We start from the raw sequence: 15,000 nt of genomic DNA, 5'->3' as shown, positions 1-15,000 counted from the left end.
TATTCTTTATTTTCTTCTTTGAATGTTTAAGTTTGTATATTTTCAAGTCAATGAGACAGTTTGATGTTGAGCTTTTCTTAGTTTAGTTCTCAGCAGGAAATCTGCTCATATTGAGTTTTATTTCTATATTCTAGTTTATTTTGTGTGACTGTAAAGACCACACACACACACACACACACACACACACACACTGGACCAGTTTAATGTGTGTGTATAGATGTAAAGCAGCTGTTACACACAAACATCAGGAACACACACACACACACAGTGACCTGAGGAGGAGTGTGTGAGCACTTCCTGTCTCCCTGAGGAGGCGTCGGTTCGAGATAATTCAGTTGTAACCTGGAGGGAAACTCAGGTTTCTCTCCTCCATCTCGCTGCGGATCAAAAAGCTCTGCATCTATATTTTTATTTTTCAGTTCATCATCAGTGTTTGAAACAGGAAACAGAAGCTTCAGCTCAGCGTTGAAGGAGACTGATGGTCAGAGAACTCAGATCCACCTCGTTTATAATTTCCTTCATTTATAGTCTGATGTCAGAGTCTCTGCAAGTGTCATCAGACTGAGATCAGATTTACTCAAGTACTGTACTGATGTACAAGTTTAGAGGTACTTGTACTTTACTTGAGTATTTCCATGTGATGCTACTTTCTACATTTCAGAGGGAAATATTGTACTTTCTACTCCACTACATTTATTTGACAGCTTTAGTTACTTTTCAGATGAAGATTTGACACAATGGATAATATAACAAGCTTTTAAAATACAACACATTGTTAAAGATGAAACCAGTGGTTTCCAACCTTTTTGGCTTTTGACGTCTTACAAAAAGCAGTGTGTAGTCGGGGTCACATTTCACATGTCTATGAGTTGTTAACAGCTCCACCAAATAGTGATTTTTACTTTAAACGCTCTACGAGACGTTTTATGAGAGAAAAAAAATAAAATGTAAATATAATAATTAACTAATTTTAAGAAATATCTTCCTTATTTATTCAGACTGCAACTTTTATTACATTTTTACCTCATTTTGTGTCTGAATGAATTAATGAAAGTTAATGTCAGTGATTTTCACTGTAAATGCTGGTTAATGTTGGGGTCAAAGGTCACAGGTTATGGGTTTAGATCACGGTGAATGTTACAGTCGAAACAAATTAGTCACCACTGGGATCCGGCCCTTAACCCTAAAGGTCAAAGGTCAGGGGTTGGGGGACGTGTTAAGTTATGGGTTAAGATTTCAGGTGGAGGTTAAGGACAGAGGTCAGAGGTCAGAGGTCATGGTCAAAAGTCATGGGTTGATAAGGGGTCAGCAGTTCTAGTTGATAACATGAATCACCAGTAGGACCTGGAGAAAGGGTCAATGGTTTTAGGGACTGACTCAAGGTTCACATCAGGGGTCAGAGGTCACAGTGTCAAAGGAGACATATTAGGTCCTGATATAAGGCGTAAACTAAGGGTTAAGGGTCTGGGGTCAGAGGGTAAGGGTCTGAGGTCAGAGTTGGGGGTCAGAGGGTAAGGGTCTGGGGTCAGAGGGTAAGGGTCTGAGGTCAGAGTTGGGGGTCAGAGGGTAAGGGTCTGAGGTCAGAGTTGGGGGTCAGAGGGTAAGGGTCTGGGGTCAGAGGGTAAGGGTCTGGGTTCAGAGTTGGGGGTCAGAGGGTAAGGGTCTGGGGTCAGAGGGTAAGGGTCTGGGGTCAGAGGGTAAGGGTCTGGGATCAGAGGGTAAAGGTCGGGGGTCAGAGGGTAAGGGTCTGGGGTCAGAGTTGTGGGTCAGAGGGTAAGGGTCGGGGGTCACAGGGTAAGGGTCTGGGGTCAGAGGGTAAGGGTCGGGGGTCAGAGAGTAAGGGTCGGGGGTCAGAGGGTAAGGGTCGGGGATCAGAGGGTAAGGGTCTGGGGTCAGAGGGTAAGGGTCGGGGGTCAGAGGGTAAAGGTCGGGGGTCAGAGGGTAAGGGTCGGGGATCAGAGGGTAAGGGTCTGGGGTCAGAGAGTAAAGGTCTGGGGTCAGAGGGTAAGGGTCGGGGGTCAGAGAGTAAAGGTCGGGGGTCAGAGAGTAAAGGTCTGGGGTCAGAGGGTAAGGGTGGGGGGTTAGAGGGTAAAGGTTGGGGGTCAGAGAGTAAGGGTCGGGGGTCAGAGGGTAAAGGTCTGGGGTCAGAGGGTAAGGGTCGGGGGTCAGAGGGTAAGGGTCTGGGGTCAGAGGGTAAGGGTCGGGGGTCAGAGGGTAAGGGTCTGGGGTCAGAGGGTAAGGGTCGGGGGTCAGCAGTTAAAGGTAAACAGGGATACAGGCAGGACACACTCAGAGGTCAGAGGTCAGGTGTTGATGTTAGGGTGAAGGTGAAGCTTACAGGTGAGGGGTCAGAGGTCAAACAGGTTACTTACAGGTAGTAAGTGTAGGAGTGATAATTTCTCCGTCTGAGTGGTGGGGGCGGAGCGGAGGGAGGGTGAGATGGAGGGAAAGAAAAACAGAAAAACAGAAAAAGGAAAAACAACAGATTAATGTCTCGGAGAGAAAAAACAGAACAGATGAGTTAAATTATTGTGTGTGGAGGTGAAGGAGTGGAGAGCGGTGATTGGCTGGCACAAGGTGTCAATCAAAGTGTGAGGGGGAGGGGACACATCTGATTGGTTGACAAGGTGAATGTGTGAAAAGAATAGAAAGAGAGAGAGAGTTCCTCTGTGTATTTATATTTGAATATAACATGTACATAAACATGATCTATTACTGCTAAACACCAGTTAATTAACAGTTAATTAACAGTTAATTAACAGTTAATTAATGGGGCTCCAGCTGTATCCAGCTGATCAATCAATAAAATGATGTAATTAAGTTAATTGTGTAGCTTCTGTACTGGAACCTGCAGGAAGGTCGGCTGTACAGCACAAGACGCTTCAACTGCTGCAACGGTTGGTCAATAACTAATTAATGATCAACCATTTTGATAATTGATTAATCGTTTTGTTCTAACTTTACAGTTTTCAGCTTGTTGAATGTGACTTTGAGTCATTTTTCATTATTTTCTGACACTTAATTGGCCAAAAGATTAATTGGTAAATCAAAAAAGTAATCAGCAGATTAATCGATAAGAAAGATAATCAATAATTGCAGCTCTGGTCTGTGTAGAAGAGTGAAAACGTCCAGAGAAGAGAAGAACTTCTAACAAACGACTGAACTAAATCATCTCAGTGCATCATATGAAGCTTCTGGACGTGAGACGATGTTAACTACAGCTGCACTCAGGGCGTAGTGATACTACAACAAACTAGTCCTGAGCAGTCGGTAGGTCAGGCTGCAGCCAATCAGAGTCTAAACATCCAGTTTCGTGTCTTTTAATGAGTCCGACCTGCGTCTGGTCACAGAGTGGAAATCAAACGCACCCTGTCAACATTAAAAACCTCATTAGACACCGAACAACCGTCTCTCTCGCTCTCTCTCTCTAATTTCTGTTAGAGATCAGAGCTCGATCGACCCGACAGACGAGTCAGACACACACACACACACACACACACACACACTCTCTTTATAAAAATGTGTGTGTGAAATAGAAATCTGTCTCTATAGCCTGAAGACATTCGCTCGAGGCGACTCAGGAAAAAAAAAAAGAATAAAACGCTCTTTCATCTAAATTTCTCTCTTATCTTCAACGTTCTCCAAACACAGAAGCTTTTCTCTCTGTGTTTAAGTGTGTGTGTGTGTGTGTGTGTGTGTGTGTGAGTGTGTGTGTGAGTGTGTGTGTGTGTGTGTGTGTGTGAGTGTGTGTGTTTAAGCGTGTATGCTGTGTATATATTAGTGTGTGTGTCCCAGCGGGGTTGTGTGTTTGATGTTGGAGAATAAAGTCGGTCCACATACAGTTTAATGGTGATTACTGCTGCAATCTGCTCCATTATTCATCCTCATCTTCCTCACTGTCACTGAGTGTGTGTGTGTGTGTGTGTGTGTTTGATGTAATTGGATCCATCTACAGTACAGATACCTTTGTAATATACTGTAATAATAGTACTGTAGTACTACGACAGTGTAAATGCAGTTGTAACTCATATTTAATATGATAATGTGATCATATTTTATAAGTACTATAATATTCGATCACTATCATTCTGGTGTCAGTCTGCACAAGTCTCCTCCAGTCCGTCACTCTGCTTTGTTCACCAGATGTTGCAGCTGTTTCGTCCAGCGGTGGAAGAGAGAACTACTCTGTTGCGTTAATAAACCAGCTGCCAGCAGCTGTAAAGCTTCACTGATTCATCCACAAAGTAAAACAGCATTTTATCACTTTTTGACTCCTGAGATCACAGCTCAGAAAACGTTGCAACATATTTCCAAACAGGCGTCGCCCTGAGCTCCAGTATCCACTAGAACTGGATCTGTGTGTGTGTTGGAGTGTTTGTGTGTGTTTGTAATATTCTTACCGTTTCTTCATCAGCAGGATGACTCCGAGGAAGATGATGATGAAGAGCAGGATGCCTGCGATGGCTCCGGCGATCTTCACCGTGTGATCCGACTGTTTCTCCTGCTCCGGTTCTGGTTTCCTGGTCGCAGCTCCTGAAACGTTTCAACAACATTCATTTAATCACCAGTTAACACTTTATTTACCTGTTAATTACATCATCACTGCTTTAATGCACATTTAACTAACATTTATTATTATTAACTTTAATATTACAGGAACATTAACTGTTATTTACTAAGATTTACAATTAAACATTATTAACAATTATTAATTACTAACTGTGATTCTGGTTTCATGGTTTCCAAACTTGGACATTAATCTAAATTATTATCATTAATTATACAATAAGATACGATTTATGTATAGATCACATATTAAATGACAGATTAAATACTTGTTTCAAAGATGTTAAAAGACAAAAAGACAAACAACACAAAACTAAACAACAAATTGCTGAAATCCAAAATTACATTAATGAATCATAAATGACCATAAAAAGCATTAAATTAAGTACAGTTAACTTAATTAACTACGGGTATGTATATATTATTAACTGATATTAATTAATATCAACTAACATTTACTACTATTAAATACCAATGACAAATTAACTGCCATCTGCTGTTCATCACCACACCGTTATTAATTAATCAACATTAATTACCATTAATAATCTCCATGCAATATCAATTACCAACATTAATTACCATTAAATACCTATACACCACTATTAACTCCCATTAACTGCTGGTCATCACAACTGGGATATTAATGAATATTAATTGACATAATTAGTATCAATTAAAAGTTTAATGAGCTCTTTTCTGATCCGGATTGTTTAGCTGTCGTTTCCTCCAGACTGAGACTGAATCAGTGTGAAGATGATGTGCAGAGTCCTTCTGACTGTATAATGTGATGGGATGTCAGTCCCATGAAAAACCCATTACCTGCCCTGTGTGTGTGTGTGTGTGTGTGTGTGTGTGTGTGTGTGTCCAGGTGTAATATCCTTCTAGATATTATCCTCCTAGATGAGAAACGTTCAGGACAAGACGTTGCTGTCGAGCTGTGTAATGTGTGTGTGTGTGCTTGTCATTTTAGACCCACTCCACTTTTCCAATCAGACACTGACAACAGCTATCAGTCACAGTGTGTGTGTGTGTGTGTGTGTGTGTGTGTGTGTGTGTGTGTGGAGTTAAACGGGTCATGACAAAGATGAAAAAGTGGAAACATGACTTCTTCACTCTGCTTGTCGTTCTCTGGTGTTTTATGTCTTTACTACAGAATCAAATCACATCAGGAACCAGAGCGACCAGAACAACCGTCTAACATCCCAGTAACCTTCCTGCAGCGACCGTCTAACATCCCAGTAACCTTCCTACAGCGACTATCTAACATCCCAGTAACCTCCCTACAGCGACTATCTAATATCCCAGTAACCTTCCTACAGCGACCGTCTGACATCCCAGTAACCTTCCTACAGCGACCGTCTAACATCCCAGTAACCTTCCTACAGCGACTATCTAATATCCCAGTAACCTTCCTACAGCGACCGTCTGACATCCCAGTAACCTTCCTACAGCGACCGTCTAACATCCCAGTAACCTTCCTACAGCGACCGTCTGACATCCCAGTAACCTTCCTGCAGCGACTATCTAACACCCCAGTAACCATCCTACAGTGACTATCTAACATCCCAGTAACCTTCCTACAGCGACCGTCTGACATCCCAGTAACCTTCCTACAGCGACCGTCTAACATCCCAGTAACCTTCCTACAGCGACCGTCTGACATCCCAGTAACCATCCTACAGTGACTATCTAACATCCCAGTAACCTTCCTACAGCGACCGTCTGACATCCCAGTAACCTTCCTACAGCGACCGTCTAACATCCCAGTAACCTTCCTACAGCGACCGTCTGACATCCCAATAACCTTCCTACAGCGACCGTCTGACATCCCAGTAACCTTCCTACAGCGACCATCTGACATCCCAGTAACCTCCCTACAGCAACCGTCTAACATCCCAGTAACCTTCCTACAGCAGCTGTCTAACATCCCAGTAACCTTCCTACAGCGACCATCTGACATCCCAGTAACCTTCCTACAGTGACCATCTAACATCCCAGGACCTCCCTACAGCAGCTGTCTAACATCCCAGTAACCTTCCTACAGCAGCTGTCTAACATCCCAGTAACCCTCCTACAGCGACCGTCTGACATCCCAGTAACCTTCCTACAGCGACTGTCTTACATCCCAGTAACCTTCCTACAGCGACCATCTGACATCCCAGTAACCTCCCTACAGCAACCGTCTAACATCCCAGTAACCTTCCTACAGCAGCTGTCTAACATCCCAGTAACCTTCCTACAGCGACCGTCTGACATCCCAGTAACCTCCCCACAGCAACCGTCTAACATCCCAGTAACCTTCCTACAGCAGCTGTCTAACATCCCAGTAACCTTCCTACAGCGACCATCTAACATCCCAGTAACCTCCCTACAGCAACCGTCTGACATCCCAGTAACCTTCCTACAGCGACCATCTGACATCCCAGTAACCTCCCTACAGCAACCGTCTAACATCCCAGTAACCTTCCTACAGCGACCATCTGACATCCCAGTAACCTCCCTACAGCAACCGTCTAACATCCCAGTAACCTTCCTACAGCAGCTGTCTAACATCCCAGTAACCTTCCTACAGCAACCATCTAACATCCCAGTAACCTCCCTACAGCAACCGTCTAACATCCCAGTAACCTTCCTACAGCAGCTGTCTAACATCCCAGTAACCTTCCTACAGCGACCATCTGACATCCCAGTAACCTCCCTACAGCAACCGTCTAACATCCCAGTAACCTTCCTACAGCAGCTGTCTAACATCCCAGTAACCTTCCTACAGCGACCATCTGACATCCCAGTAACCTTCCTACAGTGACCATCTAACATCCCAGGACCTCCCTACAGCAGCTGTCTAACATCCCAGTAACCTTCCTACAGCAGCTGTCTAACATCCCAGTAACCCTCCTACAGCGACCGTCTAACATCCCAGTAACCTTCCTACAGCAACCATCTAACATCCCAGTAACCTTGCTACAGCAGCCGTCTAACATCCCAGTAACCTTCCTACAGCAGCCGTCTAACATCCCAGTAACCTTCCTACAGCGACCGTCTGACATCCCAGTAACCTTCCTACAGCAGCCGTCTAACATCCCAGTAACCTCCTTACAGCAGCCGTCTAACATCCCAGTAACCTTCCTACAGCGATGGTCTGACATCCCAGTAACCTTCCTACAGCGACCGTCTGACATCCCAGTAACTTCCCTACAGTGACTATCTACCATCGCAGTAACCTTCCTACAGCAGCCGTCTAACATCCCAGTAACCTTCCTACAGCGACTATCTTACATCCCAGTAACCTTCCTGCAGCAGCCGTCTAACATCCCAGTAACCTTCCTACAGCGACCGTCTAACATCCCAGTAACCTTCCTACAGCGACTATCTTACATCCCAGTAACCTTCCTACAGCAGCTGTCTAACATCCCAGTAACCTTTCTGCAGCAGCCGTCTAACATCCCAGTAACCTTCCTACAGCAGCCGTCTAACATCCCAGTAACCTCCCTACAGCAGCCGTCTAACATCCCAGTAACCTTCCTACAGCAGCTGTCTGACATCCCAGTAACCTTCCTACAGCGACCGTCTAACATCCCAGTAACCTTCCTACAGCAGCCGTCTGACATCCCAGTAACCTTCCTACTGAACCACAGCCAGCATGAAACCTAACAAAGTTTCTTATGAAAGTGTCAGAAACAGAAACAGCAGAAACTCTCTGAAGTCTGTAAAAACTGAAATATTTTGTTCATCTAAAATAAAACAGTTTTCAGTCTGAATGAGTTCCGTGTGTTTGTCTGTAAAGGTCGAGGACAGAATGAGGCTGTAAACTAAACACCAGTGAACACCTGCCTCACATTGGAAGAAGACACTTCTACAGTGTTTCTGTCATGAAAAGCTCCAGACGGATTTACAAAAAGAACATTTGGAGACGCCTGATTTATGTAAACACGTCCTGATTAAGACAAAATCACAGGAGAGTGGAGAGAAGAACAACTAGTGGACGCCGAGGTTCTAGCAGAGCTCATTACTAGCAAGAAGAAGAACATTAAGACCTGATGATGTTCATGAATCTTCAGTTTTATCTGACTCGAGGCCGTTTGATCCAACACCTTCATTCAATTAGGACTCTTGTGAAGGATTTTACTCATCTGTGTATTTACTTAGTTTCAATTTTAGTTCTTTTTCTTCATTTATATTTTATTTTTACTATTCTCTCTCTTTTTTCCTTAGTAACTATATTATTATATTATTCTGATGTCTGATATTTCTTCACTGAGCTCTATGTGGAGTTTGCTCAATAAAAATATTCTGTTCAAGAGAAATCAGAGTGACTTCAGGTTCAGACAGAAATAAACTAACCAGCTGTTAACAGCATGATGTCACCGACATCTCATCCAGCAATCAGCAGCCTTTTCTTTAAGGATTTGGTTGTCGTTTTTCTGTATTTGTCTTCATGTTTGGATCCAAACCAACAATGAACTGATCTACTAACAAGTATTGTGTGTGTATCAAAGCTGATATATCTGATTCCTCTGTTGTTGTCCAGAAACTATTAAAAACACGTCAGTGAGTCACACCGCTGCTCTGGGTCACATGTTCCTTCATCATCAAGAGTTTGGTCGCGTTCGTTTGTTTAGAAACGGCTCCAAAGACTAATAACAGCATCATGTTTTTAGTCTCCAGAGAGTAGTCCTGTGTAAGGCAGACGCCACTGAGCATGTGCAGGAACGCTGTTCTGTTTACAGCTTCACCAGTTTGTTGTGCTACAGATCACAACATCTAACTTTGTAGTGAAGTTCTTTGAGAAATGAGTAATTCCCCGCATGCACAGTGGCGGGTTATTATTGTATCGCTGTTGTTACTCGTTTAAACATCCAAACATAAAATTAGTTCACAAGAAGAAAAATATAGAAAATCAACAACTGAATCCTTTAAGATGGTTCAGGAATCAACACCTTTTAGTGTCATCTTTTGTTGGTCAGTCACCTGACTGTCCTCTCATCTGTAACAATAAACTGGCCGATAACTGGGAGTCACCACATTATTCTCAGTATCTCAGTCTGGGATGAAGCGGCTGATCCAGGAATCACCACCAACATAACCACAGGATGAGAAGAGGAACCACATCTTTATTGTCTAACTGGTCAATAAATTGAATCCCCTTTTGTTAAGGTGGCATCAAGGTGGTGGCTAATTGTGGAAGCAGCACCAGTTCACCCAGTATAAAGTTGACCTGGTGGTAACTCAGGATGACAGAACCTCATGTATGAACATTATAGTGGAAGATAATAAACTGGCTGTTAATCTGGAAAATGTAGAAACTCAATAACACAAGGTGCTGATTCAGAAACTGAACAAGTCTGTTTATTCCTGTATAATTAGTGTAATTATTAATTAATATTAAAGTGTTGAGTTTGTTTCCAGTCTGGTCTGAAACAGAAGCAGGAACCTGAAACTGGTTTAAACCTGCAGAGACACTGAGACACTTTCCTTTATTCTCTGTTTCTCTTTTCGTCTCTTCAAGGTCAAAACCAGCTCGACTATCTGTGGTTTCATCACACACACACACACACACACACACACACACACACACACACACACACACACACACACACACACACACACAGAGCCATCACCTCCTCGGAGGCAGAGAGAGAGCTGCTGTTTTCAGTTTAAAGCCTATCAAAACACTGCTTTGAAGAGAGAATTTATCTGTGTGTGTGTGTGTGTGTGTATGTGTGTGTGTGTATGTGTGTGTATGTGTGTGTGTGTGTGTATGTGTTTGTGTGTGTGTGTCACAGTAGGCCATAGAGAAGCTGTTTTTATGTGAAAGTGAAGCTGTTTTCTGCTGCTTCAGGGCTTCAGCCAGTCACACTGAGTGGGAGGTGTGTGTGTGTGTGTGTGTGTGTGTTAATGTGTGTGTGTGTTAATGTGTGTGTGTGTGTGTGTGTTAATGTGTGTGTGTTATATACAAGGCGAACAGCTGTTAAGAGTGTTTGAGGCCCACTGGTGACACAACCTCTCTTACAAACACATAAACACACCATCGTGTAGACATATCCGGACATTTCCCTTATATATATATCCATATGTATATCTGTATATATATTAGCGCTGTCAAAATTAACACATTTGTCTTGTAATCAATTTGAAATTATTTAAGTAATTTGAAATATTTAATCATTTAACTTAACGCAATAATGCAGCTGATGACGGGTGATGAGGTGATGAGGTGATGACGGGTGATGAGGTGATGAGGTGATGACGGGTGATGAGGTGATGAGGTGATGACGTGTGATGAGGTGATGAAGTGATGAGGTGATGACGTGTGATGACGGGTGATGAGGTGATGAGGTGATGACGTGTGATGACGGGTGATGAGGTGATGAGGTGATGAGGTGATGACGGGTGATGAGGTGATGAGGTGATGACGGGTGATGACGGGTGATGAGGTGATGAGGTGATGACGGGTGATGAGGTGATGAGGTGATGACGGGTGATGAGGTGTGATGAGGTGATGAGGTGATGAGGTGATGACGGGTGATGACGGGTGATGAGGTGATGAGGTTATGACGGGTGATGAGGTGATGAGGTGATGACGGGTGATGACGGGTGATGAGGTGATGAGGTGATGACGGGTGATGAGGTGATGAGGTGATGACGTGTGATGAGGTGATGAAGTGATGAGGTGATGACGTGTGATGAGGTGATGAGGTGATGAGGTGATGAGGTGATGACGGGTGATGAGGTGATGAGGTGATGAGGTGATGACGGGTGATGAGGTGTGATGAGGTGATGAGGTGATGAGGTGATGAGGTGATGACGGGTGATGAGGTGATGAGGTGATGACGGGTGATGAGGTGTGATGAGGTGATGAGGTGATGAGGTGATGAGGTGATGACGGGTGATGAGGTGATGAGGTGATGACGGGTGATGAGGTGTGATGAGGTGATGAGGTGATGAGGTGATGAGGTGATGACGGGTGATGAGGTGATGAGGTGATGACGGGTGATGAGGTGTGATGAGGTGATGAGGTGATGACGGGTGATGAGGTGATGAGGTGATGAGGTGATGACGGGTGATGAGGTGATGAGGTGATGAGGTGATGACGGGTGATGAGGTGATGAGGTGATGAAGTGATGACGGGTGATGAGGTGATGAGGTGATGAAGTGATGACGGGTGATGAGGTGTGATGAGGTGATGATGGGTGATGAGGTGATGAGGTGATGAGGTTATGACGTGTGATGAGGTGATGACAGGTGATGACGTGTGATGAGGTGATGAGGTTATGACGTGTGATGAGGTGATGAGGTGATGAGGTGATGAGGTTATGACGTGTGATGAGGTGATGAGGTGATGAGGTGATGAGGTTATGACGTGTGATGAGGTGATGAGGTGATGAGGTGATGAGGTTATGACGTGTGATGAGGTGATGAGGTGATGAGGTGATGAGGTTATGACGTGTGATGAGGTGTGATGAGGTGATGAGGTGATGAGGTGTGATGAGGTGATGAGGTGATGAGGTGATGAGGTTAAGACGTGTGATGAGGTGATGAGGTGATGAGGTTATGACGTGTGATGAGGTGATGAGGTGATGAGGTGATGAGGTGATGACGTGTGATGAGGTGATGAGGTGATGAGGTGATGAGGTGATGACGTGTGATGAGGTGATGACGTGTGATGAGGTGATGACGTGTGATGAGGTGATGAGGTTATGACGTGTGATGAGGTGATGACGTGTGATGAGGTGATGAGGTGATGAGGTGATGACGTGTGATGAGGTGATGAGGTTATGACAGGTGATGAGGTGATGACGTGTGATGAGGTGATGAGGTGATGAGGTGATGACAGGTGATGAGGTGTGATGAGGTGATGAGGTGATGAGGTGATGAGGTGATGACAGGTTATGACGTGTGATGACGGGTGATGAGGTGATGAGGTGATGAGGTGATGACGTGTGATGAGGTGATGAGGTGATGACGTGTGATGACAGGTGATGAGGTGATGACAGGTGATGAGGTGTGATGAGGTGATGACGGGTGATGAGGTGATGACAGGTGATGAGGTGTGATGAGGTGATGAGGTGATGACGTGTGATGAGGTGATGAGGTTATGACGTGTGATGAGGTGATGACGTGATGAGGTGATGACGTGTGATGAGGTGATGAGGTTATGACGTGTGATGAGGTGATGACGTGTGATGAGGTGTGATGAGGTGATGACAGGTGATGAGGTGTGATGAGGTGATGAGGTGATGACGGGTGATGAGGTGATGAGGTGATGAGGTTATGACGTGTGATGAGGTGATGAGGTGATGAGGTTATGACGTGTGATGAGGTGATGACGGGTGATGAGGTGTGATGAGGTGATGACAGGTGATGAGGTGTGATGAGGTGATGAGGTGATGACGGGTGATGAGGTGTGATGAGGTGATGACAGGTGATGAGGTGTGATGAGGTGATGACAGGTGATGAGGTGATGAGGTGATGACGTGATGAGGTGATGACAGGTGATGAGGTGATGAGGTGATGAGGTGATGACAGGTGATGAGGTGATGAGGTGATGACGGGTGATGAGGTGATGAGGTGTGATGAGGTGATGAGGTGATGAGGGGATGAGGTGTGATGAGGTTATGACGGGTGATGACGGGTGATGAGGTGTGATGAGGTGATGAGGTGATGAGGTGATGAGGTTATGACGGGTGATGAGGTGATGAGGTGATGAGGTGATGACGGGTGATGAGGTGATGAGGTGATGAGGTGTGATGAGGTGATGAGGTGATGAGGTTATGACGGGTGATGAGGTGATGAGGTGATGAGGTGATGAGGTGATGACGGGTGATGAGGTGTGATGAGGTGTGATGAGGTGTGATGAGGTGTGATGAGGTGATGAGGTGTGATGAGGTGATGAGGTGTGATGAGGTGTGATGAGGTGATGATGTGTGATGAGGTGTGATGAGGTGTGATGAGGTGTGATGAGGTGATGATGTGTGATGAGGTGTGATGAGGTGTGATGAGGTGTGATGAGGTGATGATGTGTGATGACGAGGAGGAGATTTTTTTCATATTGAAATATTTATCACAGAAAAAAAGATATTGCAATGTCAGTTTTTTCCAATATCGTGCAACCTTATAAGAAATGTTTTATTGGAGGAAGGAAGCAGAGAATGTGTGTTCAAAGTTAAAAAGATGCTATTAAACAATAGTATTGGAATTTAAATATACATCCTTTGTGTTGATTCTACATTAATTTAATATCCATTATTATAAGCTTCAAATTGTGCAATTAATTAGTTCATTTTTTTAATCGATTGACAGCCCTAACATACATACACACACACACACACACACACACACACACACACACACACACACACAAACGTGCTGTGTGTGTGTGTGTGTGTGTGTGTGTGTGTAGTTTAACGTGTGCATGTAAACAGTTGGTGGAAAGTTTCCATCTTCAGGCTGGTAAATATTTAAATGTAATTTTGTGCGAGCGGTGAGTGAAAGTGTTCTGCTGTCTCACACTCAACCCAGTCCAGGATGAAAACTACAGACTGGTTTCACTGCGGCTCTTCCTGTGGAAAATACCTGAGCTCAAGTCTCAATGCAATGACAATGAACACACTATTCTACCTTTAAAACCACAGACAGAGTTTAATGAAGAGTTGTGAAAGACACAATAATGATGAAGGTGGGAGATGTTTATTGAAGCTGAGGCTGGTAAGATGTTTGTATTTACAGTTATTATAAAACTAAGATATATGAATTTAATATGAGACTGTATATACTGTACATAACCACCTACTGTATGAGTAACTAGTCCCTTGTTTACCTGTTCAGTAGTTATTGTTTACAGAGACGGTTTCACCTGTAAATACTGTAGACGTTGTTTGTTGTCATCCAGTTGTTGTTTAACAGCTACATGTTTATGTTTAATTACTGCGTCTTTCTGAAGATTGTTGTGTGTGAGAACATTGAGAGCCTCTAGAAACAATATGTAAACAAACAAACAAATAAATAAAATTAATAAGTTATTTGGGAAACAACGAGACCCGTGAAATAAATAAAGTGTGTCTGACCTGGTAGCTGCTTGTCGCCAGCCGCTGGCGCGATGCGAATGTACGGCGTGGTGAGCTGCGTGACGATTATAGCAGCTATTCATCCAGGAAGGCATGCAGAGAGACAGACAGGCAGAGAGACAGACAGGCAGAGAGACAGACAGGCAGAGAGACAGACAGGCAGACAGGAACAGAGAGAGAGAGACAGGCTGTAGCTGTTTGTACTGAAGCAGAAATATTAGTCACATGCAGCATCGTCCTGCTCTCCTGACGGAGGTCATCAGCCTGTAACGACTCTCATCATCATTATAAACTGAAAACTGACTGATACACTTTAATAATTATCTTTAATTAATGCTTAATTAACTATTAATATGTAAAAGGTTTG

At 44.0% G+C, this 15,000-nt stretch overlaps 1 protein-coding gene across 11 annotated transcripts in view; it reads right to left on the bottom strand.

Moving 5' to 3' along the window:
• Window positions 1-15,000, bottom strand: part of LOC137173326 (receptor-type tyrosine-protein phosphatase mu-like) — a 164,855-nt gene that overhangs the window by 50,361 nt on the left and 99,494 nt on the right. For 4 of the 11 annotated variants that reach the window (XM_067578109.1, XM_067578111.1, XM_067578115.1 and 1 more), the window contains exons 18-20: window positions 14,634-14,708; window positions 4,401-4,533; window positions 2,373-2,405 (exon numbers count right to left, since the gene is read on the bottom strand). In XM_067578109.1, coding sequence (XP_067434210.1) covers window positions 2,373-2,405; window positions 4,401-4,533; window positions 14,634-14,708 — 241 coding nt within the window. The remainder of the gene's footprint in view (window positions 1-2,372; window positions 2,406-4,400; window positions 4,534-14,633; window positions 14,709-15,000) is intronic. The other 7 variants (XM_067578112.1, XM_067578113.1, XM_067578118.1 and 4 more) reach the window with 3 other exon arrangements.

The sequence above is a fragment of the Thunnus thynnus genome, chromosome 21 (genome assembly GCF_963924715.1).
Source record: "Thunnus thynnus chromosome 21, fThuThy2.1, whole genome shotgun sequence".
Lineage (NCBI taxonomy): Eukaryota > Metazoa > Chordata > Actinopteri > Scombriformes > Scombridae > Thunnus > Thunnus thynnus.
This window is presented reverse-complemented; position numbering and strand designations above follow the sequence as displayed.